The following is a 27,848-nucleotide window of genomic DNA, read 5'->3' on the forward strand; positions in this document are numbered from 1 at the left end:
AAACTTCTGACCCACTGGAATTGTGATACAGTAAAATAAAAGTGAAATAATCTGTAAACAATTGTTGGAAAAATTACTTGTGTCATGCACAAAGTAATGTCCTAACTGACTTGCCAAAACTATAGTTTGTTAGCAAGAAATTTGTGGAGTGGTTGAAACACTTAGGTTGGAGTCATTAAAACTAGTTTATGTAAACTTCCAACTTCAACTGTATAATGCTCAGACAAGAGAGTTGTAGTAAAAAGTACATGGAATTTATACTCCTCTATATTCTAATGGGTAACATTCTTTTGGGTTATCGTAACTTTAACTGACTAAAATCCTTAAACATACATTGAGTTATAGCTGGTGATACACAACCAAAACTAACAATGTATGGATCCTGGGTTAAAATGTAGTGCTTTAGAATGGTGGTGACCTGACCATGTTCTTTTTCGAACTCACTCAGACACTTTGTTGAACTAGAGTTGTCAAATATTTCCATGGGCCTAAGAATATACCATTTACATGTTCAGTTTAGAAGCTACAGTATAGCCAACACTGGACAGTGAAGCTAAACTTTTAATTTGGCTCTATACTCCAGCATTTTGAATTTGAGATCCAATGTTTCATATGAGGCGACAGTACATAATGTCACCTTTTATTTTGGGGTATTTTCATACATATCTGTTTTACCTCCCCTGTTATAGGTAAGGGTGAGAGGTTCGCATGTCTTGGGGGTATATTTTTTCTTGTAACTTTCTCACTCATCATTGTTTACAATTCATTCATGATTATCCGCATTAATATTGCACTGTTCAGAAACATTCTATTCTTATTTACGAAAGTGACTCAAATTATTTACCATTAATTTCTATTGGGAACAACATAATCCAAAACAAACTGAAAATGCATCCAACAAGTTTGTAGTCACAAGCTTGACGTAGTCATTGTGTGCTAGGAATATAGGGCTAATTACAAAACTTTTGACTACTTAATACAGGAAATGTATCCTAGTATGTATGACACCTTCAAATGGGGGGGGGGGTCTGGATACATAGTGCTTTCATTTCTAAAACGGGAAAATAGTTAAATATGAAAATATCCTGAAAGTGAAGGTGACCTTTTGTACTGTCGCATCATATAAAACATTTGATCTCACTTCCAAAATGCTGGAGTATAGAGCCAAATTAAAAGTTTAAGCTTCACTGTCAAAATAAATACATATGTGAGTGTATAGTGTATACTATAAGACTGAAATTAATGGCAGTTTATTTTTATTTTTTTCGCTGTACACTTTTTAAGAGGTAATGGACATTTGTTTCCTTCATCCTCCTGAAACAGCTTGCCAGCGGAGGAGACAATGGTACATGTTGCCAGGAAGGAGATTAGCCCTCAGACCTGTAGGCTTTCCCTGAGCCTCGACCCACCGCACTGCCAGAGCTGCATCTCCTCTGAGACTCAGCTGGTCTGCGGACACTTCAACTGTGACCAGTGCAGGGGACGCATTGTTAACCAGGCTTTCAAGGACATCGAGGGCCTCTCAAGCTACCCCTGTCCTACAGTATGTGCAACTCTGTCAGTTAGGAGGCACAGTGCCTGAACCACGGATCTGCAGTAATAGCCCTCCCACTGTGTCTGGACTTCAACGACCCCCTCTTCTGGAACTTGACGTAGGACAGGAGAAAGGCACTTCGGAGTCTGTATTAGTGGAAAAACAGACTTAATCTGAGATTGTTTTCTTTAGCAGAGCTGACTTTGTCATGAGGAAGTGTGTTCCAGCAAACTACATTTTCATTAATTCATAATGGAAGGCATTGGAAGCAGTGAGTTGTTTTTGACTGCTTTATTGCATCTTATGTATATAAATCGAAATACAAACCTACACGGAGTAAAAAAAAGTAACAATTTAAAATGGGTCATATAAAATACATAAGAACAGTATAAAACAAATAAGTGTATATAGATAACATGTTGTTATAATGGATTTATGAATCATGCACATCTTGATAAGCTAGAAGGCAGGGTAATAAAAAGATTGCCGCCTGTGTTAAAAGGAATTACACTCAAACGTTAGTCCCACGTTATATTAAGCGTCACTTAATAACTCCGTTAGTAGAGCATGGCGCTTGCAACGCCAGGGTTGTGGGTTCGTTTCCCACAGGGGACCAGTATGAAAAAAAGTCGGAAAATGTATGCACTCACTACCAAAAATCACTCTGGATTAGTGTCTGCTAAATGTCAAAAAAATATGTAATTACACAGACAGGTTCAGTGTAGGTACACATTTGATCAATCTGGATACAAATTACATGTGTAAAAATGTTGCAACAAACTGAAATTGATTGGGTTAAAACAGGCAACAGTACTCTTACAACAATGTGAACAATGTACCTGCTAATGTAATTACAACCAGGTAAGATTGGTAGTTTTAGTTATACTTTATATAAAAGTGGGAACCAAATATTAAACAACTTAATTCCTTAAGTACAACGTTTTTTTGACAATGTATATGTTAATGGTAGCCAGACAATTGCCATAACAACCATGGGTAACTCACCATACATTTATTTGTTTGTCCTTTTTATTTATCTATGGAAGTGTATTACTGCCAAAATGCCTCAATATTTTATTTATTTTTTTACCTTGAGAGTAACTTGTAGTTTGGGGGAAAGTGCAATCCATATATTCCTACAAACACTTACATTTGTGCACTGTGTATGCTAGGTTTTTGTTTTGCACACAATTCTCACATTACAGAGTTGTTAATGCCAATGCACTGGTCAATCCGCATATCAGTATCGTCTAAATTACTTTAAGTGTTAGCCAAATAAGAGTTTAAAATGAATGATAACGCTGAACGATTAGTCATTAAGCTGCATTAAGAGCAGTTTTTCCAACACTGCTGGATAACTGACATTCTTGTGAATGATCCATTCGAACAAGCAACGCAAGGCAAATCAGTTTGAATTGGTGAAGCGGTTCTTTCTTTGAAAATAAGGCTGGCTATCACTTAAGATACTCTACAGATATAGGATCTTAATTTGACCTGTATTTTCACAGCAAAACAATCCTGCAGCAACAAGATATGAACATTTTGTCCATAATATTATTGATCAGTGGTTCGGCTATTATCTGGCCAAAAGTGCAATGCTATTAATATAACCGTGTGTTAGTTTGAATTTATGTAAATCACAAAGCTCATCTGCATTTCCTGCAGTGCAGGAAAATACTTAGCAACAAAGGATTGATCAAATTAAGATCCAAAATCTGTATATAAGATCAGTAATGTAATAGCTATTCATACACACACATATATATATACACACACATATATATATATATATATATATATATATATATATATACAGTTGAAGTCAAGTTTACAAACACTTAGTTTGGAGTCATGAAAACTATTTTTTCAACCACTCCACAAATTTCTTGTTAACATACTATAGTTTTGGCAAGTCGGTTAGGACTTTGCACGACATAAGTAATTTTCCCAACAATTCTTTAGACAGACAGACGATGTCACATTTAATTCACTGTATCACAATTCCAGTTGGTCAGATGTTTACATACACTAAGTTGACTGTGCCTTTAAACAGCTTGGAAAATTCCAGAAAATGATTTCAAGAGTTTAGAAGCTTCTGATAGGCTAATTGACATTTGAGTCAATTGGAGGTGTACCTTTGGATGTATTTCAAGGCCTACCTTCAAACACAGTGCCTCCCTGCTTGACATCATTGGAAAATCAAAAGAAATCAGCCAAGATCTCAGAAAAAAAATTGGAGACCTCCACAAGTCTGCAGCATCCTTGGGAGCAATTTCGAAATGCCTGAATGTACCACGTTCATCTGTTCAAACAATAAAATGCAAGTATAAACACCATGGGACCACGCAGCCGTCATTCCAGTCAGGAAGGAGACACGTTCTGTCTCCTAGAAATTAACGTACTTTGGTGAGGAAAGTGCAAATCAATCCCAGAACCGCAGCAAAGGACCTTGTGAAGATGCTGGAGGAAACGGATACAAAAGTATCTATATCCACAGTAAAACGAGTCCTATATCGACATAACCTGAAAGGCCGCTCAGCAAGGAAGAAGCCACTTCTCCAAAACTGCCATTAAAAAAGCCAGACTACGGTTTGCAACTGCACATGGGGACAAAGATCGTACTTTTTGGAGAAATGTCCTCTGGTCAGATGAAACAAAAATAGAACTTTTTGGCCATAATGACCATCATTATGTTTGGAGGAAAAAGGGGATGCTTGCAAGCCGAAGAACACCATCCCAACCGTGAAGCACGGGGGTGGCAGCATCATGTTGTGGGGGTGCTTTGCTGCAGAAGGAACTGGTGCAAATCACAAAATAGATGGCATCATGAGGATGGACAATTATGTGGATATAATGGAGCAACATCTCAAGACATCAGCCAGGAAGTTAAAGCTTGATCGCAAATGGGTCTTCCGAATCGACAATGACCCCACGCATACTTCCAAAGTTGTGACAAAATGGCTTAAGGACAACAAAGTCAAGGTATTGGAGTGGCCATCACAAAGCCCTGACCTCAATCCTATAGAACATTTGTGGACAGAACTGAAAAATTGTGTGCGAGCAAGGAGGCCTACAAACCTGACTCAGTTACACCAGCTCTGTCAGGAGGAATGGGCCAACATTCACCCATATTATTGTGGGTAGCTTGTGGAAGGCTACCCGAAATGTTTGACCCAAGTTAAACAATTAAAGGCAATGCTACCAAATAAGTGTATGTAAACTTCTGACCAACTGGGAATGTGAAGAAAGAAATAAAAGCTGAAATAAATCATTCTCTCTACTATTTCACATTCTTAAAATAAAGTGGTGATCCTAACTGACCTAAGACAGGGAATTTTTACTCTGATTAAATGTGAGGAATTGTGAAAAGCTGAGTTTAAATGTATTTGGCTAAGGTGTATGTAAACTTCCGACTTCAACTGTATGTGAGTAAATTATGTAACATTCAAATAACTTTCAAAATCCTTCATGCAGAAAATCTAGTGAGATAGATTTAAGTGACAGACATTGGTCTAGTTTGGCGTGTAAGATCTTTCTGTGACAATATCCTTGAGATGATGTCATGTACAATCATTAGCAAAGGCAGGTCCTGGGATTTAATTCCACCCATGTGGTAGAGTTGTCTACAAGTATAGAAAGGGAATGAGAAGAATGGTAACAGTTCATTATTCCACGTGAATTTCACAAACTCAACAATTTGGCAGCACAAAATGACCTCAATTACTTAAACTTTTATGTAACAATTCTTCAGTCGTGGTCCAGAAGACCCATAGCATGCACAAGACTTTGTTCTAAACCAGCGCAAACATATCTGATTCAACTAATCAACTTATTGTCAAGACTTTCATTAGCTGAATCAGGTGTGTTAGCACTGGCTGGAAAAACACTAACTGTTTATAATTCAAAGCTCCTAAATGGCTGCCTTGTTAGCCTCTATCAAATCAATGGTATTGGCCACTGTTCCATCTCTAAGGCCAGATTCCAAACCAACTTCCTTCCATCTGCCCTTGACTCCGAAAGGGCAGATCTGTCGGACTGAATAGGTAAAAGCCATATAGTGGAAGCTATGCAGAGTTACTAGAACTTTTTCCACACCTATGGAGACCTTTGAGAATCACGAGGGGGAAGTCAATGTGGGAAGATAGAAATTAATCTAGTTATGGGGTTGTAATCCAGCATATACCTAGCAGGTTGAAGGCAGGGTGGCATTGTTGGCTGCACCCAGTTGGCCAACAGCCAGCATCAGGATGTCCTTCTTTTCCTTGTGGAAGCGCAGCTCCTGACCGGCCAGCCTGGCCTCCTCAAGTTCTTGATCTGTTGCCGCCACCTCCTGGGCGATGGTGCTAGCCAAGCCTTGCTCCCGGTTCACCCAATCAGCAGCCATTTGGGTACGCATGTCATCATCCAGCGCCCGATGGGAGTAGTGAGCCAGCACTTCCTGTTAGGGGAAAGCAAAATCAAACATTTGTTTGGCCGAAATGGACCTTATTCACACCACGGCCTAGATCATTAGAAATCCAGGCTAGCTGGGTAGGAGGTGCTCCATTAAATCATTATATTTTTCAACAGTACTGGTTTCCTAGCAGTGCAGGTTTGATTTAGTTCCAGATGATGTTAAATGATCCAGAAATGCCTGGACATGAAATGACCTGGAACCACAAATTTTGTGCACAATAAGCAAGCTGCATGGCCAGCAATAACATCAATTCACATGAGGAATGTGAGACATCTGGAAGCGCTAATTACTCCAGTGGCTCAGCTCCTCTCCTTAACCACTGAGATGAAAGGCATAAGACCAGACCAAAGAGAGTACCTAATCAGTCAAGGGACACACAAGGCGAGAGCACTCTGTAACCCTAGAAAAACACAATACAAGTCGTATCTATCCAAATCATGGAGTTGCTGGCTTCTCTTCCTCCTCTTAGACTTCAGATCTGAATGGAGTAGATTGGCAAAAGCCAGGGTTGAGGCACAAATTTGATTATTTAGGTGAATTAATACTAGAGGTCGACCGATTATGATTTTTCAATACCGATACCGATTATGGGAGGACCAAAAAAGCTGCTACCGATTAAATCGGACAATTTTTATTTTTTATTTGTAATAATGACAATTACAACAATACTGAATGAACACGTATTTGAACTTAATATAATACATCAAAATCAATTTAACCTCGTAAATAATGAAACATGTTCAATTTGGTTTAAATAATGCAAAAACAAAGTGTTGGAGAAGAAAGTAAAAGTGCAATATGTGCCATGTAAGAAAGCTAACATTTAAGTTCCTTGCTCAGAACATAACATATGAAAGCTGGTGGTTCCTTTTAACATGAGTCTTCAATATTCCCAGGTAAGAGGTTTTAGATTGTAGTTATTATAGGACTATTTCCCTCTATACCATTTGTATGTCATTAACCTTTGACTATTGGATGTTCTTATAGGCACTTCTGTATTGCCAGTGTAGCAGTATAGCTTCCATTCCTCTCCTCGCTCCTCCCTGGGCTCGAACCAGGAACACAATGACAACTGCCACCCTCGAAGCAACGTTACCCATGCAGAGCAAGGGGAACAACTACTCCAAGACTCAGAGCGAGTGATGTTTGAAATGCTATTAGCATGCACCCCACTAACTAGCTAGCCATTTCACATCGGTTACACCAGCCTCATCTCGGGAGTTGATAGGCTTGAAGTCATAAACAGCGCAATGCTTGACGCACAACGAAGAGCTGCTGGCAAAACGCACAAAAGTGCTGTTTGAATGAATGCTTACGAGCCTGCTGCTGCCTACCACCGCTCAGTCAGATACTTATATGCACAGTCAGATTATATGCAACGCAGGACACGCTAGATAAACTAGTAATATCATCAACCATGTGTACTTAACTAGTGATTATGATTGATTGTTTTTTATAAGTTAAGTTTAATGCTAGCTAGCAACTTACCTTACTGCATTTGCGTAACAGGCAGTCTCCTCGTGGACTGCAATGAGAGGCAGGTGGTTAGAGCATTGGACTAGTTAACTGTAAGGTTGCAAGATTGGATCCCCCGAGCTGACAAGGTGAAGATCTGTCGTTCTGCCCCTGAACGAGGCAGTTAACCCACCGTTCCTAGGCTGTCATTGAAAATAAGAATGTGTTAACGGATTTGCCTAGTTAAATAACGATTAAATAAAGGTGTAAAATATACATGTCCAAAAATACCGATTGTTATCAAAACTTGAAATTGGCCCTAATTAAACGGCAATTCCGATTAATCGGTCGACCTCTAATTAATATATTGGAAGTTGCCCGAATTGACCCTCTTACTGCAATAACGATGTCAGAAAGCTGCCATTTTTATATTAGCAAACATGAAGGGTGAGGGATTATTAACTGACTTGCCTAGTTAAATAAAGGTTAAATACATAAAAAGTTAGTTGTGTGAATATTTTTGATTTTTGAGATCAGAAAGAAAAATGCAAACTTGTCAAACTGATCAAGGCTCATACTGTAGTTGACACCTTAAAAGTTGTTTCTGTATGTTCAGTAAGATGCATGAGATAATGAGGTCTGCACACAAACGTTGAGGTCACACGACTCTGCCTTGAACGGAATACCTCCATAGGCATTTATTCAGCCCACACAATGTGGTTTAGAGATCCTTCAGCATGACATTCCATCCTAACTCAAGCCAGTGTAAATCAGACCATGTTACTCATTATCTTTAGTGAGTTTCACCCCCATTCTGTACTTTCTGTATGTTGAACTGAGATACAGTGTTGGCTGTACCATTTGAGTTATGATTAAACATTATCACTAGCAGTGTGTAAGGATAAGTGCTATGATTTCTTCTCCAAAACTGCAGAGGGATTTAATGGAAACTGTCAATCAAATTACTGTTTTTGCTCTCCAATAAATGTTTAGTTTGATCAGTTATTCTGTTGCTTGACAGTTATGATTGAGTTATATTTTCCATCTTTTACACCAGGTGTGTGTCACCACAATGGCAGTTTACTTACCTTCTCCCTTTAGGCTGACGCGTCATTGTTGGTTACAGGCCTACAACCGTTGTGTCGTCAACAAACTTGATGATGGAGTTGGTTAAGTACAAAGCCATGCAGTCGTAGGTGAATAGGAGTTCAGCAGAGGACGGACGATACAGTCCTGGGTGGCCACTGTGTTAAGAGTCAGTGTGGAGGAGATGTTGTTGCCAATCCTCACAGCCTGCGGCCTGCCCGTCAGGAAGTCCACGATCCAGCTGCAGAGGATGTGTCCAGATCCATGGCTCTGAGCTTGGTGTCAAGCTTGGAGGGAACAATAGTGTTGAATGTTGAAATGTAGTCGATGAGCAACATTCTCACATACAGTAGGTGTTCCTCTTGTCAAGATGTGTTAAGGCCATGTGAATAGCAATGGAAATGGATCTGTTGGAGCGATAGGCAAATTGGAGTGGGTCCAGTGTCCCATGACCAGATTCTTGAAGCACTTTATAATGCCCGAGGTGAGCGGTACGTGGCGTTTCTCATTTGGGCAAGTCACCTTGGGCACTGGGGCGGTGGTGGTGGACTACAGCCTGGGACAGAGTCAGGTTAAAGATGTCTGAGAAGATGCCCGGCAACTGGTCAGCACACACTCTGAGGATGCGGCCAGGGAAGCTATCTGGTCCGGCAAATTTGTGAGTGTTCACTCAAGAGTTTTCCTTACATCAGCCTTGGAGAGCGAAAGCTGCTCCGGACGACCATGTGCGAGAGTCTTCCTGGATGGCTCAGTATTGTCTGCCTCGAATTGAGCATAGAATGTGCTAAGCTTGTCTGGGATGGAGGCTTCGATGGGCACTACAGCTGGATTTTCCTTTGTAGTCTGTGATATTCTGTAGTCCTTGCCACATGCGACATGAATCTCAGTTGTCAAACATAAATTCAAGTTTGCATCTCTACTGTCTTTTATCGTCCCTAATGGATTTGCGGAGCTCGTACCTGCTTGCCTTGTACACGCATCACCAAGTCATTGTGGTTCATTCTGCAGACATTGAATGCTGCAGTACGGGCTGTTAGCACTTAACGGATATCTCTGTTCATCCAGGGTTTTTGGTTGTGGTATGTCCGGATTGTTATTGTGGGTACATCCTCATCAACACATTTCTTAATGAAGCCTGTGACTGATGATGTACAGTCAGTGGCGAGTTTACTAGGTACACCACCCCGTTCACCAAAATTGTTAGCTTCTACAGACAGTGAGTCACGTGGCTGTGGTTTGCTATATGAAGCAGGCAGACAGTATCTCTGAAACGTCCGGCCTCCTGGGCTTTTCACGCACGACAGTGTCTAGGTTTTACTGAGAATTTTGCGACAAACAAAAACATCCAGTCAGCGGCAGTCCTGTGGGTGAAAACAGCTCGTTGATCAGAGGTCGAAGGAGGATGGCAAGAATAGTGCAAGGTAACAGGTAGGCTACACACAGGAAAATAACGGCACATTAGAACAGCGGTGTGCAGAACGGCATCTCAGAACGCACAACTCGTTGGTCCTTGTCACAGATGGTCTATTGCAGCAGACAACCACACAATGTTCCACTCCTATCAGCTAAAAACAAAAAGAAGCAGCTCCAGTGAGCACATGATCACCAACACTGAGGAGTGGAAAAACATAGCTTGGTCTGTAAATGCCTGTTGCGTAAATGCGAATGGCAGAGTCAGGATTTGGCGTAAGCAGTCTATGGACCCATCCTGCCTGGTGTCAACAGTACAGGCTGGTGGTGTAATGGTGTGGGGAATGTTTTCCTGGCACATGTTAGGTCTCTTAATACCAATTGAGCAACGTTTCCATGCTCTGAAGAATTCAGGCTGTTTTAGAGTCAAAGGGGGGTCTGAGATGAGTTCCCGAGATGACCACCTTTGTACTGCGCCGTTATTTGCCTGTTCGATTCTTGCCATTCTCTTAGAACTCTCATCAATGATATGTTTTCGCCCACAGGACTGCCGCTGACTAGACATTTTTTGGTTAACTCTAAACACTGTCATGTGTGAAAAGTCCAAGAGGCAGGACGTTTCTGAGATAGTGGAACTTTCGTGCTTGGCACCGATGATTATACTACGCTCAAAGCTTGTCTGCCTGCTTTATATAGCAAGCCACGGCCACGTGTCTCACTGTCTATAGGAGCAAACCATTTTTGTGAACGGGGTGGTGTACCTAATAAACGGGCCACAGTGTATATTTCCACACTATGAGGAATACTGTAAAATTGTGATAATGAGGATAGTGCACTTTAAGTGTAAGAGCTGTTTGAAAAGACTGCATGACATTTCAGCCTGTTTTGGTGGGAGGGAATTGTGGCCTTCCATGGTAACATCACCATGCGATAAATTAGTTAAGACAAATAAGAATGTTCCAAACCTAATTTTCAGTTTTCCCCTCCTCACCACAGCTATATAGACAGCGATTTTTGCTTTAAATTAAAATGGTCGAAAAGAAACAATCACAGTAAGGTACTTGTTACCCAGAAATTATTTGATACTGAGATAAAAACAACTGCATTGGACCTTTAATCAGTACTCTTATCCAAATGAGTTCTTACTTGACGGGAGCATTGTCTCTCTCTCATGGCCTTCAGGCTTCCATTCCAGTGCAGCAGCTGAAAGACTGTCATCAATTCCTGAAAGGAAAACACAGTTCAGCATCGACAAGAAGCATTTTTGTGTGCCTGTGCTGATGGAGAGCACAATTTCAAGTTTGATTGTCATCGCAAGAAAGCAAGTTTTTAATGTCAAAGTCACAAGATTTGTTGATGGTTTTAGGGGAAGCTAACAGGGAGAAAGGTCTATAGCTAACATTCATTTGTTTGCATGTATAGAACCCTAAATCATGAACTGTGGTTTAGCAAAGACCAATCCATGCATTAGATCAGTGGATATGGATGACAAACAATGAAAGAGTAGAGGCCAGCAATACAGTCCAGATTTGTTTGGTGGACCCACAAGCTCTCATACGCAATTCCTAGAACCACAGAGAATACATGGTTTCTGCTACTATTCTCTTCTTCACGCATGATGGTCCCATGATCCCTCACATTCATGTAGTGGGTCTAATATTCTAGTCGTTGATTCCTGATATGTGCACTTTGGAGTACAAAGTCTTTAAGTGAGCTGCAGTTCTCAAGTCCCAGTTCAATGGCTGTACATTGTTCTATTTGCTTCTGAAACTGGCATGCTCTGCTTTAGTTCATGTGGTCATGAGTCTTATACCATTGCATTTATCAAGTTCTACTGTATAGTTTTTTCATTCAACCTGGGAAACCAGGGAAACCAGGTCATGAAGCAGAGGTGATTAAGCCAAACAACTTTGATAAACACTCAGAAATAACTTGTAGTTTTCTTTATGAACTGGAAATACAGAGCTAAATGAGAATATAGTTATCGGTCTGCTTTGTGTAATTACCCATAGTTAGTGGCAGCAACATTCCTAAACTAGCCTCATATACAGTCCAACCTATTCATTTTCTTAAGTATCATTGCAGTAACATCCACTGTATCATTACAAGTAATACAACTTTGCGTTCCTTCATCCTCTATTTACCTGAAACTCCAGCATTGACTTTCCTTTGTTGGACTCCAGCATGAAGCGAAATGCCCCGATACCTGTGCTGGGGTTGTCTGCCTCTTCTCGGTTTCCCTGTAAAAGACACGTAGAGTCCAATCATCCAGTCTTATTCTCCTTAAGAGCCCAATCAGATTAAAATCTTACCCTCATAAGGACATGACCTTTTAATTAATAAGAGCTACAGTAAAGACTATATTAAATACCAGTGCTCACTGCTACTGTTAATGTCAGTCATTTTATCTGAAAAAACACATTCAATGACACTCACATTAAAGGAGGCCAGGGCCTCACATACACTCTTCTCAATGAAGTCATCTGTGATGCGGCGGGAAGGATGCTCGTTGAAAACCGAGTTCATCAGAGCGATTTTGGCAGCACTACGTCTTGCCTCAGCCTTGGTTGGACAAAACTGCCGAAAGTAAAGCATATTTAGTACTTTTCTGAATGGTCCTCAAAAAATATATGTAGCCTATGGCACAAAGCATTATGACCCTGTGAGATATGGATACATGCAATATCAGATCTGGAAGATGGTTAGGTCAAATTATTGTATGGATCTTCTGGAAGTCATTTAGAAGTGCATTTTAATAGTGACATTTTTTGGTGTTGAAAGATTATGCATTTGAAAATGTTAATATTTTCTTATTTATATTTCATAATTACATTGAAGTAATATCGATGCTTCCACTTCATTGCTATTATCTCAAAGAAAGAAAGAGAGTTAGGAAGGATAGGGGCAAGAGAGGCTCTGTGCAAAAGGGATGAGTGGGAGAATGTGGGGAGGGGTTTCACAGCTCCTTCTAAGCTCAATGTTTGGCTCTAATAACAACCAGATGAGCCACCCACCAGATGAGTTTCCCATCCCAGTATGCATTGCAGCCAAGCAATTCGAAGAGAGGAAGAAATGGCAAAACATGTCATTCTCCCATGGAACATTCTGTTAGGCACAATGCTCAAGTTGTCTAATATTTACTGTATGATTTAGAATTTAAAATGACATTTGAAAAAAATAAGAATGTACATTAAAGGAGTCTTTACTATTTCAATAATACTGTGGATTATTTAGCAAAGATAGGAATATGGCTTGTACTGTATGTAATTATGTATACAAGTTCATAGATAGATAATGAACTTGTCAACAGCCAAATGTGGTTTCCTACATCATGAATTCAGTTAAACTTGAATTTCCTTATATTTCCTTTTTTTTTTTTATGCTAAGCCTGAAGACAAGTAGGGTCCTACACCAGGGATCATCAACTAGACTCAGCCGTGGGCCGGTTTCTTCTTGAGCGGATGGTTGGGGGGCCGAAACATAATTACAAATCATTTGTAGACTGCAAATTGACCGCAAGAAGCCTAAACAGATATAATGTTTGACTAAAACAACCATTTCAAACCTTGTGACTGTATGCAAATGTAAACGTCTCTCTATTACGTGTGGGAATACTTGGGAACAGATTTCTTAAATTAAAATAACTTGGAGTTGATTTCCTGGTGTTTTTACAGTCTTTTATGTCCACCAATGAAAATCAGTTGGAGAAAGCTGTCCTACACCTTGCTAACATGTTTTTGATGGACCCAACTGCCTAGAGTTATTGATGTGGCAGTGTGTTTTACCTCAAAGGTTCAGATCCAGGGATTATTATTTGAGATTTGCCAATGGTTAGCTATTGAATTTAATCTTGGTTTGTAATCCTGATGGGAGGCAGCAAACTGCTTTAATCTGGGATTCACAGTATACATACTATACCATTCACCAAGAGCAGCCTGAAGCTGGAGACTTATCACTCTCCATTTCTTTACTCTTCAGCTAACAGTTCTCTTTTTTCTGTATACTGCAATTCAGCCATTAGCTGTGAGTGTGTTCAAGCCCCCAAACCAATAATAATAAAAACTTGATATACACAGTACCAGTCAAAAGTTTGGACGTACCTACTCATTCAAGGGTTTTCTTTATTTTTACTATTTTCTACATTGTAGAATAATAGTGAAAACATCATCACTATGAAATAACACATATGGAATCATGTTGTAATCAACATACTGTTGGAAAAGCATTCCAGGTGAAGCTGGTTGAGAGAATGTCAAGCGTGTACAAAGCTGTCATCAAGGCAAAGGGTTGTTACTTTGAAGAATTTCAAATATAAAATATATTTTTGATTTGTTTAACACTTTTTTTGTTACTACTTGATTCCATACGTGATATTTCATAATGTTGATGTCTTCACTATTATTCTACAATGTAGAAAATAGTAAAAATAAAGAAACTTTTGAATGAGTAGGTGTGTCCCAACTTTTGACTGGTACTGTATATACACACACTTCAACTGTTCTGCTCAAGTTATAAACTACAGTGGGGAGAACAAGTATTTGATTTTGCAGGTTTTCCTACTTACAAAGCATGTAGAGGGCTGTAATTTGTATCATAGGGACACTTCAACTGTGAGAGGTGGAATCTAAAACAAAAATCCAGAAAATCACATTAGATGATTTTTAAGTAATTCATTTGCATGTTATGACGTAAGTATTTGATCACCTACCAACCAGTAAGAATTCCGGCTCTCACAGACCTGTTCGTTTTTCTTTAAGAAGCCCTCCTGTTCTCCACTCATTACCTGTATTAACTGCACACGTTTGAACTCGTTACCTGTATAAAAGACACCTGTCCACACAATCAAACAGACTCCAACCTCTCCACAATGGCCAAGACCAGAGAGCTGTGTAAGGACATCAGGGATAAATTGTAGACCTGCACAAGGCTGGGATGGGCTACAGGACAATAGGCAAGCAGCTTGGTGAGAAGGCAACAACTGTTGTGGCAATTATTAGAAAATGACCCTCGGTCTGGGGCTCCATGCAAGATCTCACCTCGTTGGGCATCAATGATCATGAGGAAGGTAAGGGATCAGCCCAGAACTACACGGCAGGACCTGGTCAATGACCTGAAGAGAGCTGGGACCACAGTCTCAAAGAAAACCATTAGTAACACACTACGCCGTCATGGATGAAAATCCTGCAGCACACGCAAGGTCCCCTTGCTCAAGCCAGCACATGTCCAGGCCCGTCTGAAGTTTGCCAATGACCATCTGGATGATCCAGAGGAGGAATGGGAGAAGGTCATGTGGTCTGAAGAGAAAAAAATAGAGCTTTTTGGTCTAAACTCCACTCGCCGTGTTTGGAAGAAGAAGAAGAAGGATGAGTACAACCCCAAGAACACCATCCCAACCGTGAAGAATGGAGGTGGAAACATCATTCTTTGGGGATGCTTTTCTGCAAAGGGGACAGGACGACTGCACCGTATTGAGGGGAGGATGGATGGGGCCATGTATCGCGAGATCTTGGCCAACAACCTCCTTCCCTCAATAAGAGCATTGAAGATGGGTAGTGGCTGGGTCTTCCAGCATGCCAACGACCCAAAACACACAGCCAGGGCAACTAAGGAGTGGCTCCGAAAGAAGCATCTCAAGGTCTTGGAGTGATTTTGGTTACTGATTACTGTATTGATCATTACGATCAACTAATCTAGGAACTTGATGGTATAGTAAATTGCCCTTATCATCACCAACACACAGACCTATCACAGATTATTGTTCAGTATAAAGATTCAAAACACAAAACACGTACATTATACACAAAGAATAATGTTGATCTTGACATTTGGCATTAAATTGAATGAACTGAATTAAGCTGTCTGAATTGTGTAAAAAAAAAAAAGCAAATTATTTCAATTTATGCTAAGCAAGTTGCTACACCAACTGATCTATTTTGTAAACAAAGCTTGAGTTTTGAAATATGGTCTGAGAAGAACAAGCCAGTCTCCAGACCTGAACCCAATAGAAAATCTTTGGAGGGAGCTGAAAGTCCGTATTGTCCAGCGACAGCCCCGAAACCTGAAGTTATCTGGAGAAGGTCTGTATGGAGGAGTGGGCCAAAATCCCTGCTGCAGTGTGTGAAAACCTGGTCAAGAACTACAGGAAACATATGATCTCTAATTGCAAACAAAGGTTTCTGTACCAAATATTAAGTTCTGCTTTTCTGATGTATCAAATACTTTTGACATGCAATAAAATGCAAATTAATTACTTAAAATCATACAATGTGAATTTCTGGATTTTTGTTTTAGATTCCGTCTCACAGTTTAAGTGTACCTATGATAAAAATTAGACCTCTACATGCTTTGTAAGTAGGAAAACCTGCTAAATCGCAGTGTATCAAATACTTGTTCTCCCCACTGTATGTAAAACATGCAACGATGCCTTTTAACTTGATTAGTTACTTAGGCCAGCTTTATCAAGAGTGTGAGCCGTAAGTCCCGGCAACATCCGGGTCATGTTCATAAGGCACCAAACGGACTGAAACTCGGAGGGACTACATGGACTTCTCTAATAAGAAACGCACATTTTCGTGATTCAGAGGAATCACATACAAAAAATGTATGCACTCACTGTACAGTAAGTCCCTTTGGATAAAAGTGTCTGCTGCTGTAAGTGTCATATGCTTCCAGCAGAATATGGGTGCACATTTAGAAGTTTGCAAACAAAGACACTACATAAACATTGTTTTCAATTGCACAACGTTTTGCTACAGTGTGCCCCAATAAACATGACCCAGGCCGAATTTTGCTCTCACTTGACATTTCTCATGACAGTCCAGAAGAGGCTCCCAGTGATTGACATTTGATCTGAAAATCCGGGGCAATGTACTAAAGGAAATGAGGTCAGATTGGCAGAATTGATTTGGGTGGGAGCTTTAGTGCATGAGTAGAGTTGTATGGCCGGATAAATCACTAATGTCATGTCCATATAAGGAAGTTAGGCTAATTTATGCAGCTACACCAACGCAATGTCAAACCATTATATTGTACTGTTGTGGTAAAAATAAAGACAATTTTCAAGCATTTTCTCTAACTCAGTGATACTATACAGGGGGCCTTCCACCTGAGGCGCAAACCAACGTTTTAGTGCCAACAACTATATTGAGAACACCTACGGCCACAGGTTAGCTCACCTGGAAACTCCCAAAGCAGCTTCCCCCTGGAAGACTGACGTAACAAACGTAGGGTGGGTTGTTTGATGGGACCATCTCGTACACCACCAGCGCCCCATTCCTGAGGTCTGCCCCTCTTGACTGCTTCATCTGCCAGAACTCTTGCAAGGCTTCCACCACATTCACTGGAGGAGACATAAAATGACACAGCTTAACGTTCACTGGAGGAGACATACAATTATAGTTTAACGTTCCTCTGCATGGTGTCTTAAAGGCGGACTCAGCGATATGACAGATGCAGAACGTAAATGGCATAGTGGGCTAATTTCCGCAACAGCTAAGACGGTTGAAGTGCGAGGCTCAAGTTCTCCACTGTTTTGGTCCTGTGGCTACCACGCTGTGACGGCGTGAAGTGAACCCATGCACATGCGTATACAGTGTGTGACTGTGAGAGCGAAGTCTTGCATCTCACTCATGTCAATATCTCAAGTTCTAATTGCTGAGTTTACCTTTAAATATGGTCTGGTGTTATTATTTGGCATGCAGGTTTGGATTTAAGAAAGGATAAAAGTGGCACAGTGGGTTATTACATACGAGTGAGCATTAACACTACTTTTGTACATATATGGATATAGCCAAAAACATCCTGTTTATTTTATAAGTAAACAATAAGGAACAACCCACTGACAGACATTGAACTGAATGAAGCTGTCTGAATTGTGTTGACTTTAAACACAGTTATAATAGTCCACATAAACTAAAAATGAGGAGTATGTAACATCATACTACTTCTGTAAATGAAAATTTAACAGGTCTATCTACTCACATTTAATTGATTGGGTTTTTGGACGATAGTATGACATGTTGGCTAGGCCTAGTTTAAAGCATTGTGGGTGACTTGAAGTGTCAAATGTCGGATTGCCCAAATGCTATGTAAATTGAGCACACAACTGTATCCTGTAGTCAACTGTATCCTGTAGTCATTAGGCTAGACATGACAAAAATATAGGCTATAATAAACTCGGTATGTTCATGTAGCCTACTGTTATAAACTGAATGGTTAGTTTTGGTGACACAATCTGCATGTTGCACATGCACTACTAGGCTATTTTAATTCCATTTTTTATCCTAATCAAAGTTACAGTGGGTTACATTTTAACCACGACTAGTTGCATTTGAATCACGACCAGGGAAAGTCGGAGGACATACATTCTGCGACTAATTTTTTCCAGGTTACCTCTGCCATAGCCCTGAGTATGCTTCGCAAAACTCCGAACAACAGCCTCCACCGCCTCCTTCAAGACTGCCGGGTTCCCTGGATTACATAGACCGAATCCAGCCATCCCTGTTCCGAGCCCCGCACTCCCAATAGTGCCGTGAAGACTGTGCAGTTGAAGCGGCGGAGGCGGCCCAGAGGAAGCACATAAAGAGGCCGGGGGAGGCAGTAGAGGTGCGGTTGGCATTGTAACCCCAGGCCGGAGAGAAGACCGTAGGGTTCCAGTCGATCCAGCTCCAAATCCTATCCCTGGTTGAAGTCGCTGAGTGCGGATAGATTCCATTGTTGAAGCGTAAACGTCAAAAGTATGGGATAATAGAGAAATTTCGTGATGAAAATACTAGTTTCCCCGCTGATATTGTAATAGAAAATGAAAACAACGCAACAAAAAAAGACAGTGATAAATAAAATCACTGTTTTCCTCACGGAGAAAAATGTATCCTGCCAATCCCTTTAGTCTTTGTGAGGATTAGGTTTAGGCTGCTTGGCTGTCAATCTTGGAGTAGGGGCGGAGACATCAGAGACGTGAAAATGGGGAGCTGTGAATGGGCCATTTACTGTAACCAAAACTGTAAAGGGATTCTGTGGCTAATGTGATTTAAATTGCTATACATTGGAAAAATAGTAGCTACATAAGTTTTTGGTAAATGACCGTGACAGCACGGTGGTAGATACCTTTAAAGCAGACTATTCTTTAACCATAAAAGCAACACACACTGTCTATCCATCCATTCATCCACCCCCAACCACCCACACACCCCACCCATCCATCAATCTCGATAATTTGTTTTGCCACTGACTGAATTTCAGGTCTGCTGATAGCAAACTTAAAGTTGTGAAAACTTCCAGCACACGTTTACTGTGAACACTGAGGCTGTACCCACTTTAAGTTACAGTTTTACCTGTGGCCAAGTAGTGCTCTTGTAGGAAGTAAACACTCCCCTACTGCTGACTACAAATGATCTATAACTGGGCTAATAACTAACTAACTGACTAGCAAAGGATATGAGCAAAATGTGCAGCTCCCACTTTGATTACAAAACAAGTGCATCTACTCATGGCCGCTTATACTGTAAACACTGTCCAGTTCATAGTAAATGGCACAGATCCATATATGGCAATGGTCTATTTGCATATAGGCCTACTGCAGCTCTGATTGTTCATGCCACACCGGTCTGTGTGGAGTATGGGCTGAGTCATGGGTGTTATGGCAATAGAATCCTACTCCAACGCATTCTGCCTACAACAAAATATATCGCGTACTTAATTTTGTTTTGGTATGTTGCATTGAAAGTGGTTAATATTGCGTAGATAAGATCACAATTGCTACAGACAAAAGGGAAACATGGTTGATAATGTTAACAGGGAAAACTCTAGAACAGTGGTCCCCAACCTTTACTGAGTCAAGATCACTTTCTGAGTCAAAATTCAAGCCGAGATCTACCTCTCAGATTTAATTTTTGACATAATTTCAAAACCTCTTAAGTATTCCCCCCTTTTTTTCAATTTTTGCCTAAAATGACATACCTAAATCTAACTGCCTGTAGCTCAGGACCTGAAGCAAGGATATGCATATTCTTGGTACCATTTGAAAGGAAAGACTTTGAAGTTTGTGGAATTTGAAAGGAATATAGGTAATATAACACAATAGATTTGGTAAAAGATAATACAAAGAAAAAAACAAGCATTCTTTTGTATTATTTTTGTACCATCATCTTTGAAATGCAAGAGAAAGGCTGTAATATATTATTCCATCCCAGGTGCAATTTAGATTTTGGCCACTAGATGGCAGCAGTGTATGCGCAAAGTTTTAGAATCATCCAATGAATCATTGCATTTCTGTTCAAAACTTTCTATCAAGACTGCCCAAATGTGCCTAATTTATTTATTAATAACTTCTCATGTTCAAAATTGTGCACTGTCCTTAAACAATAGCAGGGTATTATTTCACTGTAATAGCTACTGTAAATTGGACAGTGTAGTTAGATAAACAAGAATTTATGCTTTCTGACAATATCAGACATGTCTATGTCCTGGGAAGTTTTCTTGTTACTTACAACCTCATGCTAATCACATTAGCCTACGTTAGCTCAACTGTCCTGCGGAAGGGACACCAATCCCGAAGAAGTTTTAACCAATTAAAAACAGGAGCATAATTACAAAGAAAATTTTGACTGCACACTGACTGCAAGAAGCCCAAACAGATATAATATTTGACTAAAACATAATCATTTCAAACCTTGCTTGCATTTGTATATGATCACGTCTCTCTATTATGCGTAGGAATACTTGGGAACAATAAAATTACTTGGAGCTGATTTCCTTGCGTTTTTACAGTACGGGGGGAGGGGCTCAGAAGTTGGGGTGCCACATAAAGCCATCTGTGGTTGGGAACCCTGCCCTAGACAAACACAACATCTAACTTCCTACTGTAGATTTAGATCTACAGTACACCAACTAACCACTCCCTAAATTATAACGCTTGACCAGCGCTAGACAGACCTTCTACTAACTAGACGATAGACTTAGACTAACTCGATTTTAGATCTAAACCAGCTATACCAATTATACATCTAACTAGACCATAGATCAAAGATGACTAACGTAAGCTTACATTTTCTTAAGGGACATTCAAATTTTTCAGTTCTATTTGTAGGCTATCATGCTATAATTTAAAGCCGGAGTGAACAAGCATTTCCTTCTAAGCAGTTCAAATATTAGTGCTTGGAGAACATAATGATTTAATAAGGCCTGATCTATAGCCCAATAGGTTGAAACGGCCCTGCCAGAACCCATAATCTTTCCTCTGTTTTAATTATTTAATTATCTGTCACGAGATACTACCCACCTATCCACATTACAATGACTCTTACCTGCCCCATATGCTGTCCCACAACCAATCGAGAACAGAAGTGAGTAGAAGTGAGTTCGAAGTGAGAGAGGTGAACAAATTTTTCAAGTTCCCTGTCAGCAACGTGGTCTCAGGGCAATTTGTATTATTCTGTACGTAAATATGTGACCTGGGTATGGTAGTAGATGCCAGGCACACCGGATTGAGTGTGTCAAATTGTTCATGCTTAACAGTTTCCCAGATGTATCAAGAATGGTCCAATGTGACACAACTGTGGAAAGCATTGGAGTCAGCATGGGCCAGCATCCCTGTGGAAAGTGTTTAACACCTTGTAGAGTCCATTCCCCAACGAATTGAGGCTGTTCTGATGGCAAAAGGGGTACAATCAGTGCACGTTATGTTAGGTTACATTATGAATGGAATAGCTGTCATACAGTATCATACGAATTGGATGATGTACCTCAAATCGAAAAAAAAGTTTCTTGCTCGCATACACAAATCAAAATCAACTCAAATGTATTTATAAAGACCTTTTTACATCAGCAGATGTTAAAAAGTGCTTATACAGAAACCCAGCCTAAAACCCCAAACAGCAAGCAATGCAGATGTAGCAGCACAATAGAAAGGCAGGAACCTAGGAAGAAACTTAGAGAGGAAACAGGCTCTATTTAGACTCTATTTAGGAGATGTTATTGCCGGCAAAATGCTTTTTTCCCCTAGCTCCAATAGTTCAGTAATATCTAACAATTCACAAAAATACACACAAATCTATAGTAAAATAATGGAATTCAGAAATATACAAATATTAGGACAAGCAATGTCATAGTCCGGAGTATAAATATACAGTACCAGTCAAAAGTCTGGACACACCTACTCATGTTCTACATTGTAGAGTAATAGTGAAGACATATGAAAACTGTGAAATAACGCACATGGAATCTTGTAGCAACCAAAAAAATGTTAAACAAAAAAACAAAATATAATTTATATTTGAGATTCTTCAAAGTAGCCACCTTTTGCCTTGATGACAGCTTTGCACACTCTTGGCATTCTCTCAACCAGCTTCATGAGGAATGCTTTTCCAACAGTCTTGAAGGAGTTCTCACATATGCTGAGCACTTGTTGGATGCTTCAGGTGCATTTTGGCAAACTCCAAGTGGGCTGTCATGTGTCTTTTACTGAAGAGTGGCTTTCGTCTGGCCACTACCGTAAATGCCAGAATGGTGGAGTGCTGCAGAGATTTTTGTCCTTCTGTAAGGTTCTCCCTTCTCCACAGAGGAGCTCTGGAGCTCTGTCAGAGTGACCATCGGGTTCTTTCTTCCTCAGATCTGTGCCTCGACACAATTCTGTCTACGGACAATTCCTTCGACCTCATGGCTTGTTTTTTGCTTTGACATGCACTGTCAACTGTAGGACCTTATATAGACAGATGTGTGCCTTCCAAATCATGTCCAATCAATTGACTTTACCACGGGTGGACTCCAATCAAGTTGTAGAAACATCTCAAGGATACTCAATGGAAACAGGATGCAGCTGAGCTCAATTTCGAGTCTCAGAGCAAAGGGTCTGAATACTTATTTAAAAAGGTATTTCAGTTTTTTTTATGGGGTATTGTGTGTAGTTTGCCGAGGATTTTTATTTTTAAAATACATTTTAGAATAAGTTAATCCATTTTTAGAATAAAACCCTTTTTGCTTCTTAATTATTGGGTATTGTGTGTAGATTGATGTCACGACTTCCGTCATCACCGGCTATCATGGCTGTTGAAAGAACTGGACCAAGGTGCAGCGTGGTAAGCATACATTTTCTATTTTATTTAAAATGACCCCAACAAAACAATAAACAATACAAAACAAACCGTGAAGCTTCAGGCTATGTGCCATCAAACAAAGTTAACTTCCCACAAACACTGGTGGGAAAAGGGTACCTAAGTATGGTTCCCAATCAGAGACAACGATAGACAGCTGTCCCCGATTGAGAACCATTCCTGGCCAAAACATAGAAATAGAAAATTATAGAAACACAAAACATAGAATGCCCACCCCAACTCATTCCCTGACCAAACCAAAATAGAGACATAAAAGGTCAGGGCGTGACACCGGCTTTCTAGCTGCCACCGATCCATGTTTCTGTTTTCCATTTGTTATGTCTTGAGTGTACACACCTGGTTCCCATTAAGTTATTATTATTTCCCTATTTAACCCTCTGGTTCCAATTATGTTTTGTGCGTGATTATTCCTGGTTTGTGTTAGTCAAGTGTGTCAGGGTTGTTATCCCTGCGTTGATTAAAGTACGCTATTTTACTTAGTTCTGTGTCCTGCACTTGACTCTGTCCTCACCTCTGCACAACTGACATATGACAGAATCACGCACCATAATATGGCGTCAGCAGGTGCACCCAGTCCTCCGGTACCAGTTGAGGAACGTGTCAACTGCCATGGATCGCATGCTGCTAAACATGGAGCGAAAAAGTGGGTTTGTCCACAACCCCATCAACTTCACTCCAACCCAACCCACACCGCTGCCCTGTTTACACACGTCTTCCGGCACTATGGGGTGCCTGATGATATAGGGTTCACAGTTCACATCAAGGGTCTGGAGCGTGTTCATGGAACGTTCATGGACCCAGCCTGACCTCAGGGTTTCACCCCGAAAGCAATGGGCATGTGGAGAGAGTTAACCAGGATGTGGGCAGGTTTCTGCGGTCTTACTGCCAGGACCGGCTGGGGGAGTGATCGACTTTCATCCCCTGGGCAGAGATGGCCCAAAACTCCCTCCCGCCACTCAGTGTGTACTAGGTTATCAGCCGGTTCTGGCACCGTGGCATCAGAGCCAGATCGAGGCACCTGCGGTGGATGAATGGTTTCGGTGCTCTGAGGAAACCTGGGACGCTGCCCATGTACGCCTGCAACGGGCCAATAGGCGACAGAAGGCGAGCGCCGACCGCCAGCGCAGTGAGGCTCCGGTATATGCACCGGGAGACCGGGTGTGGCTCTCGACCACAAACCTGCCCCTTCGCCTGCCCTGCCGGAATCTGGGTCCGTGGTTTGTAGGGCCATTTATCGTCCTGAGGAGACTGAACGAGGTATGTTATAGGTTACAGCTCCCCCTGATTATCGTATTGACCCCTCTTTCCATGTGTGTCTCCTCAGGCCGGTGGTGGCTGGTCCACTCCAGCAGTGTGAGGTGCGGGAGGTTCTTCCGCCCCCTCTGGACTTCGAGGGGGCCCCGCGTATACTGTGCGAGCCATCATGGACTCAAGGCGTCGGGCGAGGGGCCTTCAGTACCTCGTGGAGTGGGAGGGGTACGGTCCGGAGGAGAGATGCTGGGTGCCGGTGGAGGACATCCTGGACCCTTCCTTACTGCAGGAATTTCATCGTCTCCACCCAGATTGCCCTGTGCCTCGTCCTCCGGGTCGTCCCCGAGGCCGGTGTCGGCGAGCTGCTGGTTTGTGCGTGATTATTCCTGGTTTGTGTTAGTCGTGTGTGTTAGGGTTGTTTTCCCTGCGTGGATTATTTTGGCTGATTTATTTTCAGAGTAAAGTACATTATTTTACTCCATTCTGTGTCCTGCGCTTGACTCCATTCTCACCTCTGCACAACTGACGTATGACAGTTAATTAATATATATATTTTTGTATCCATTTTAGAATAAGGCTGTAACGTAACAAAATGTGGAGAAAAGTCAAGGGTTCTGAATACTTTTCACTGTATATCTGACATCGTACATGTCTTATTTTTGTTAAGCCCATAACCATGTGTGTAAGGTGGATACTTTTGTTTCAAAGTACATTTGTTTAAGACCGGCAAGAAACGGCCCACTCCAGTACATGGTTTTACGTTTAGTATAAGGGTTAGGGGAAGGGTTAGGTAAAATGCCACAGTTGTCCCCAATGCGATACGAACACGCAACTTTTAAATTATTAAACAGTCCCGTATTACGCTCACCAATCTTCCCTGACCAACCTCTCAAAAAACCTCTCTACTATCGTTTATGTCTAAAGGAACTAGACCAGTAGTTGGTATATGTCTTGGATGTGCTCAGAAATACGTAAAGTATGTTTCGTATGGCTCTCAGGCCAGGCTTTTGTCAGGCAGCCCTGCAAAGCATCAGTAGAGGGCACTGTGCAGCTATAGACTGTTCCCCCCGAATGTTCATCCCATGCTGCTGCCAGCAGAAGCTAACCAAAGCCCCACTCAACTGCCCCCTGCCACATCCTCTCAGTCAGGGACTTTTCTAAGTCATTTGAACCTGTGCTTGTGATGTGGTTTATAAGCTTGTTATGTCACACCAAACTGGTGTCACTTTACATAAGCCTGCAATGTACACTCAATAAGGACACATGACACAGTTGACTTCATTAAAAAAAACAAGACCCCTGTACCATGTCAGATATAGAGTTGAAATGTTTCGCTATAACAACAAAGGAGAATTATGGGGAATATGACATTCACTATAGTGTGCCTTGAGATATGTGACACAAAGCTTTATGAATTGCATTGTAGCCTCTGAAGTAGCATGTTAAAGCAGAACTGTTATTGTGTAGCCTGTGTTGACATAAGAGCACATGACAACAAAATTGCCTTTCATCTATAATGCCCATTATAAGAGCATTTATAATGTCTTACGGCATGTTCTTGAATTTTTGACAGTTTTGACTTAAATCTGCTTGAAAAATTATGGCAAGAGCTGACAAGTGGTGTCGAGCTACGATCCCTGACAAAGGTGTTTCTAACATATTTCTGGTATCAGGGAGCTGAATACTTATGCAACGACTATATTTTATTTATTTATTTGTTTTGTATTAATCTTTGAAAAATGTTACATTTTTTCTACCACTTTGACAGAGTATTTTTTGTAGATTATTGACAGAAAAATTACAATTAAATCCATGGTAATCCCACTTTGTAACACGATCACATTTTCAGTAATCCAAGTGGTCTGAATACTTTTGCAAGGCACCGTATATCTATAACCTAGTAGATTAGGAAAAAGGCTGACCTTTGACCAAACACTTTGGCATAGCAAGTGTCAACTGCCATGGATCGCATGCTGCTAAACATGGAGCGAAAAAGTGGGTTTGTCCACAACCCCATCAACTTCACTCCAACCCAACCCACACCGCTGCCCTGTTTACACACGTCTTCCGGCACTATGGGGTGCCTGATGATATAGGGTTCACAGTTCACATCAAGGGTCTGGACAACCACTTTGCAACCACTTTGCGGCTGAGCAGTTGTTACTCCTAGACATTTCCACTTCACAATCACAGCATTTACTGTTGACAGGGGCAGCTGTAGAAGGGCAGACATTTGATGAACTGAATTGTTTTAGAAAGGTGGCATCCTATAACGGTGCCACATTGAGAGTCACTAAGCTCTTTAGTAAGGCCATTCTACTGCCAATGTTTGTCTATGGAGAATGAATTGGTGTGTTCTCGATTTTAGCAACAGGTGTAGCTGAAATATCCCAAACCACTCATTTGAAGGGATGTCCACATACTTGTGTATATATAGTGTATATTCTTCCAAAATCTATATCATATATTTAAAAGAAACAAAATCAATCCCAGACTGTATGTTTAACATATTTTGAAGCTGGACATTTTTGTTAATATCAATGTTATTTACAAACAATTGAGCAAAGCAACCTTACATTTTGGGTTATGACGGGGAAAGACGGTTATTTTCTTCAATAATCGGTGGGTATATGTCATTAATTGGAGTATCAAGAAAAATCTATGATTGTGCCTTTAACGTTCCTGAAGATTCTGTACAATTTCAGAAGCAGATCATAGCATGTCTATTGAAAACACATGTGGAATACATGAGATATCTAGCATATCAGCCCATATCAGCTCCATGTTGGTGATATAAAGGTAATTCCCAAAATAATGGAAACACTTGAGTAATTGATGGATACAAAGTTTAATGAAAGCAGGTGCTTCCACACAAGTGTGGTTTCTGAGTTAATTAAGCAATTCACATCCCATCATGCTTAGGGTCATGTATAAAAGTGCTGGGCAGGCAATTATTTTGTCTATTACTTTGCCTACCATGTCTTGTCTATCCCCAATAGAATAACAATGCCCCCATCCACAGGGCGCGAGTGGTCTCAGTCACTAGGTCTCAACCAAATTTAACATTTATGGGAGGTTCTGGAGCGGCGCCCGAGGCAGTGTTTTCCAACACAAATGATTTAATTTCTCATGGAAGAATGGTGTCGCATCCCTCCAATAGAGTTCCAGATACTTGTTGAATCTATGCCAAGGTGCATTGAAGCTGTTCTGGCTCGTGGTGGCCCAATGCCCTATTAACACGCTTTATGTTGGTGTTTCCTTTATTTTGGCAGTTACCTGTATCTATAACCTAATAGATTAGGAAGAAAGCTGACCTTTGACCAAACACGTTGTCTTAGCAAGAATCCTGCTCAGATCAAATGAAGTTACATGACTATTTTCTGGTGATGATACACTTAGGTAGTTCAAAGAGAGCTTTCATAGCATTGTCAGGATGGGGTCCAAACAGTAAAATAATAATTTTTAGATTCATTCTACATTGCCCTTTCAAATACCTTTTTAGCTCCGTAGACAATTTCCATTTTGTTACTAGCTGCCACAGCAACCA

General features: G+C 40.8%; 1 protein-coding gene across 2 annotated transcripts; it reads right to left on the bottom strand.

Annotated features, from left to right (window-relative positions):
• Window positions 1-1,013: 1,013 nt before the first annotated feature.
• Window positions 1,014-18,857, bottom strand: LOC112264661 (LIX1-like protein). Of its 2 annotated transcripts, none has more exons than XM_042295505.1 (7): window positions 18,333-18,857; window positions 17,117-17,280; window positions 12,378-12,518; window positions 12,086-12,181; window positions 11,088-11,165; window positions 5,718-5,972; window positions 1,014-1,680 (listed from the first exon to the last, which is right to left on the bottom strand). In XM_042295505.1, the coding sequence occupies exons 1-6, from the start codon at window positions 18,652-18,654 to the stop codon at window positions 5,718-5,720; spliced, it is 1,056 nt and encodes a 351-aa protein (XP_042151439.1). In that variant the 5' UTR covers window positions 18,655-18,857; the 3' UTR covers window positions 1,014-1,680. The 2 variants fall into 2 exon arrangements, with proteins under 2 accessions (XP_042151439.1, XP_024297183.1); XM_024441415.2 differs by lacking the exon at window positions 1,014-1,680 and adding an exon at window positions 4,846-5,157.
• Window positions 18,858-27,848: the final 8,991 nt, after the last annotated feature.

Source organism: Oncorhynchus tshawytscha, linkage group LG13 (assembly GCF_018296145.1).
Source record: "Oncorhynchus tshawytscha isolate Ot180627B linkage group LG13, Otsh_v2.0, whole genome shotgun sequence".
Lineage (NCBI taxonomy): Eukaryota > Metazoa > Chordata > Actinopteri > Salmoniformes > Salmonidae > Oncorhynchus > Oncorhynchus tshawytscha.

Coding starts and splice junctions, on each gene's coding strand:
- LOC112264661 (XM_042295505.1), bottom strand. CDS start 18,654: ATGGAATCTATCCGCACTCAGCGACTTCAACCAGGGATAGGATTTGGA. Junction 12,519..17,116: donor GCTGCTTTGGGAGTTTCCAG/GTGAGCTAACCT, acceptor TACTTTCGGCAG/TTTTGTCCAACCAAGGCTGA. Junction 5,973..11,087: donor AGAGACAATGCTCCCGTCAA/GTAAGAACTCAT, acceptor TTCCCCTAACAG/GAAGTGCTGGCTCACTACTC.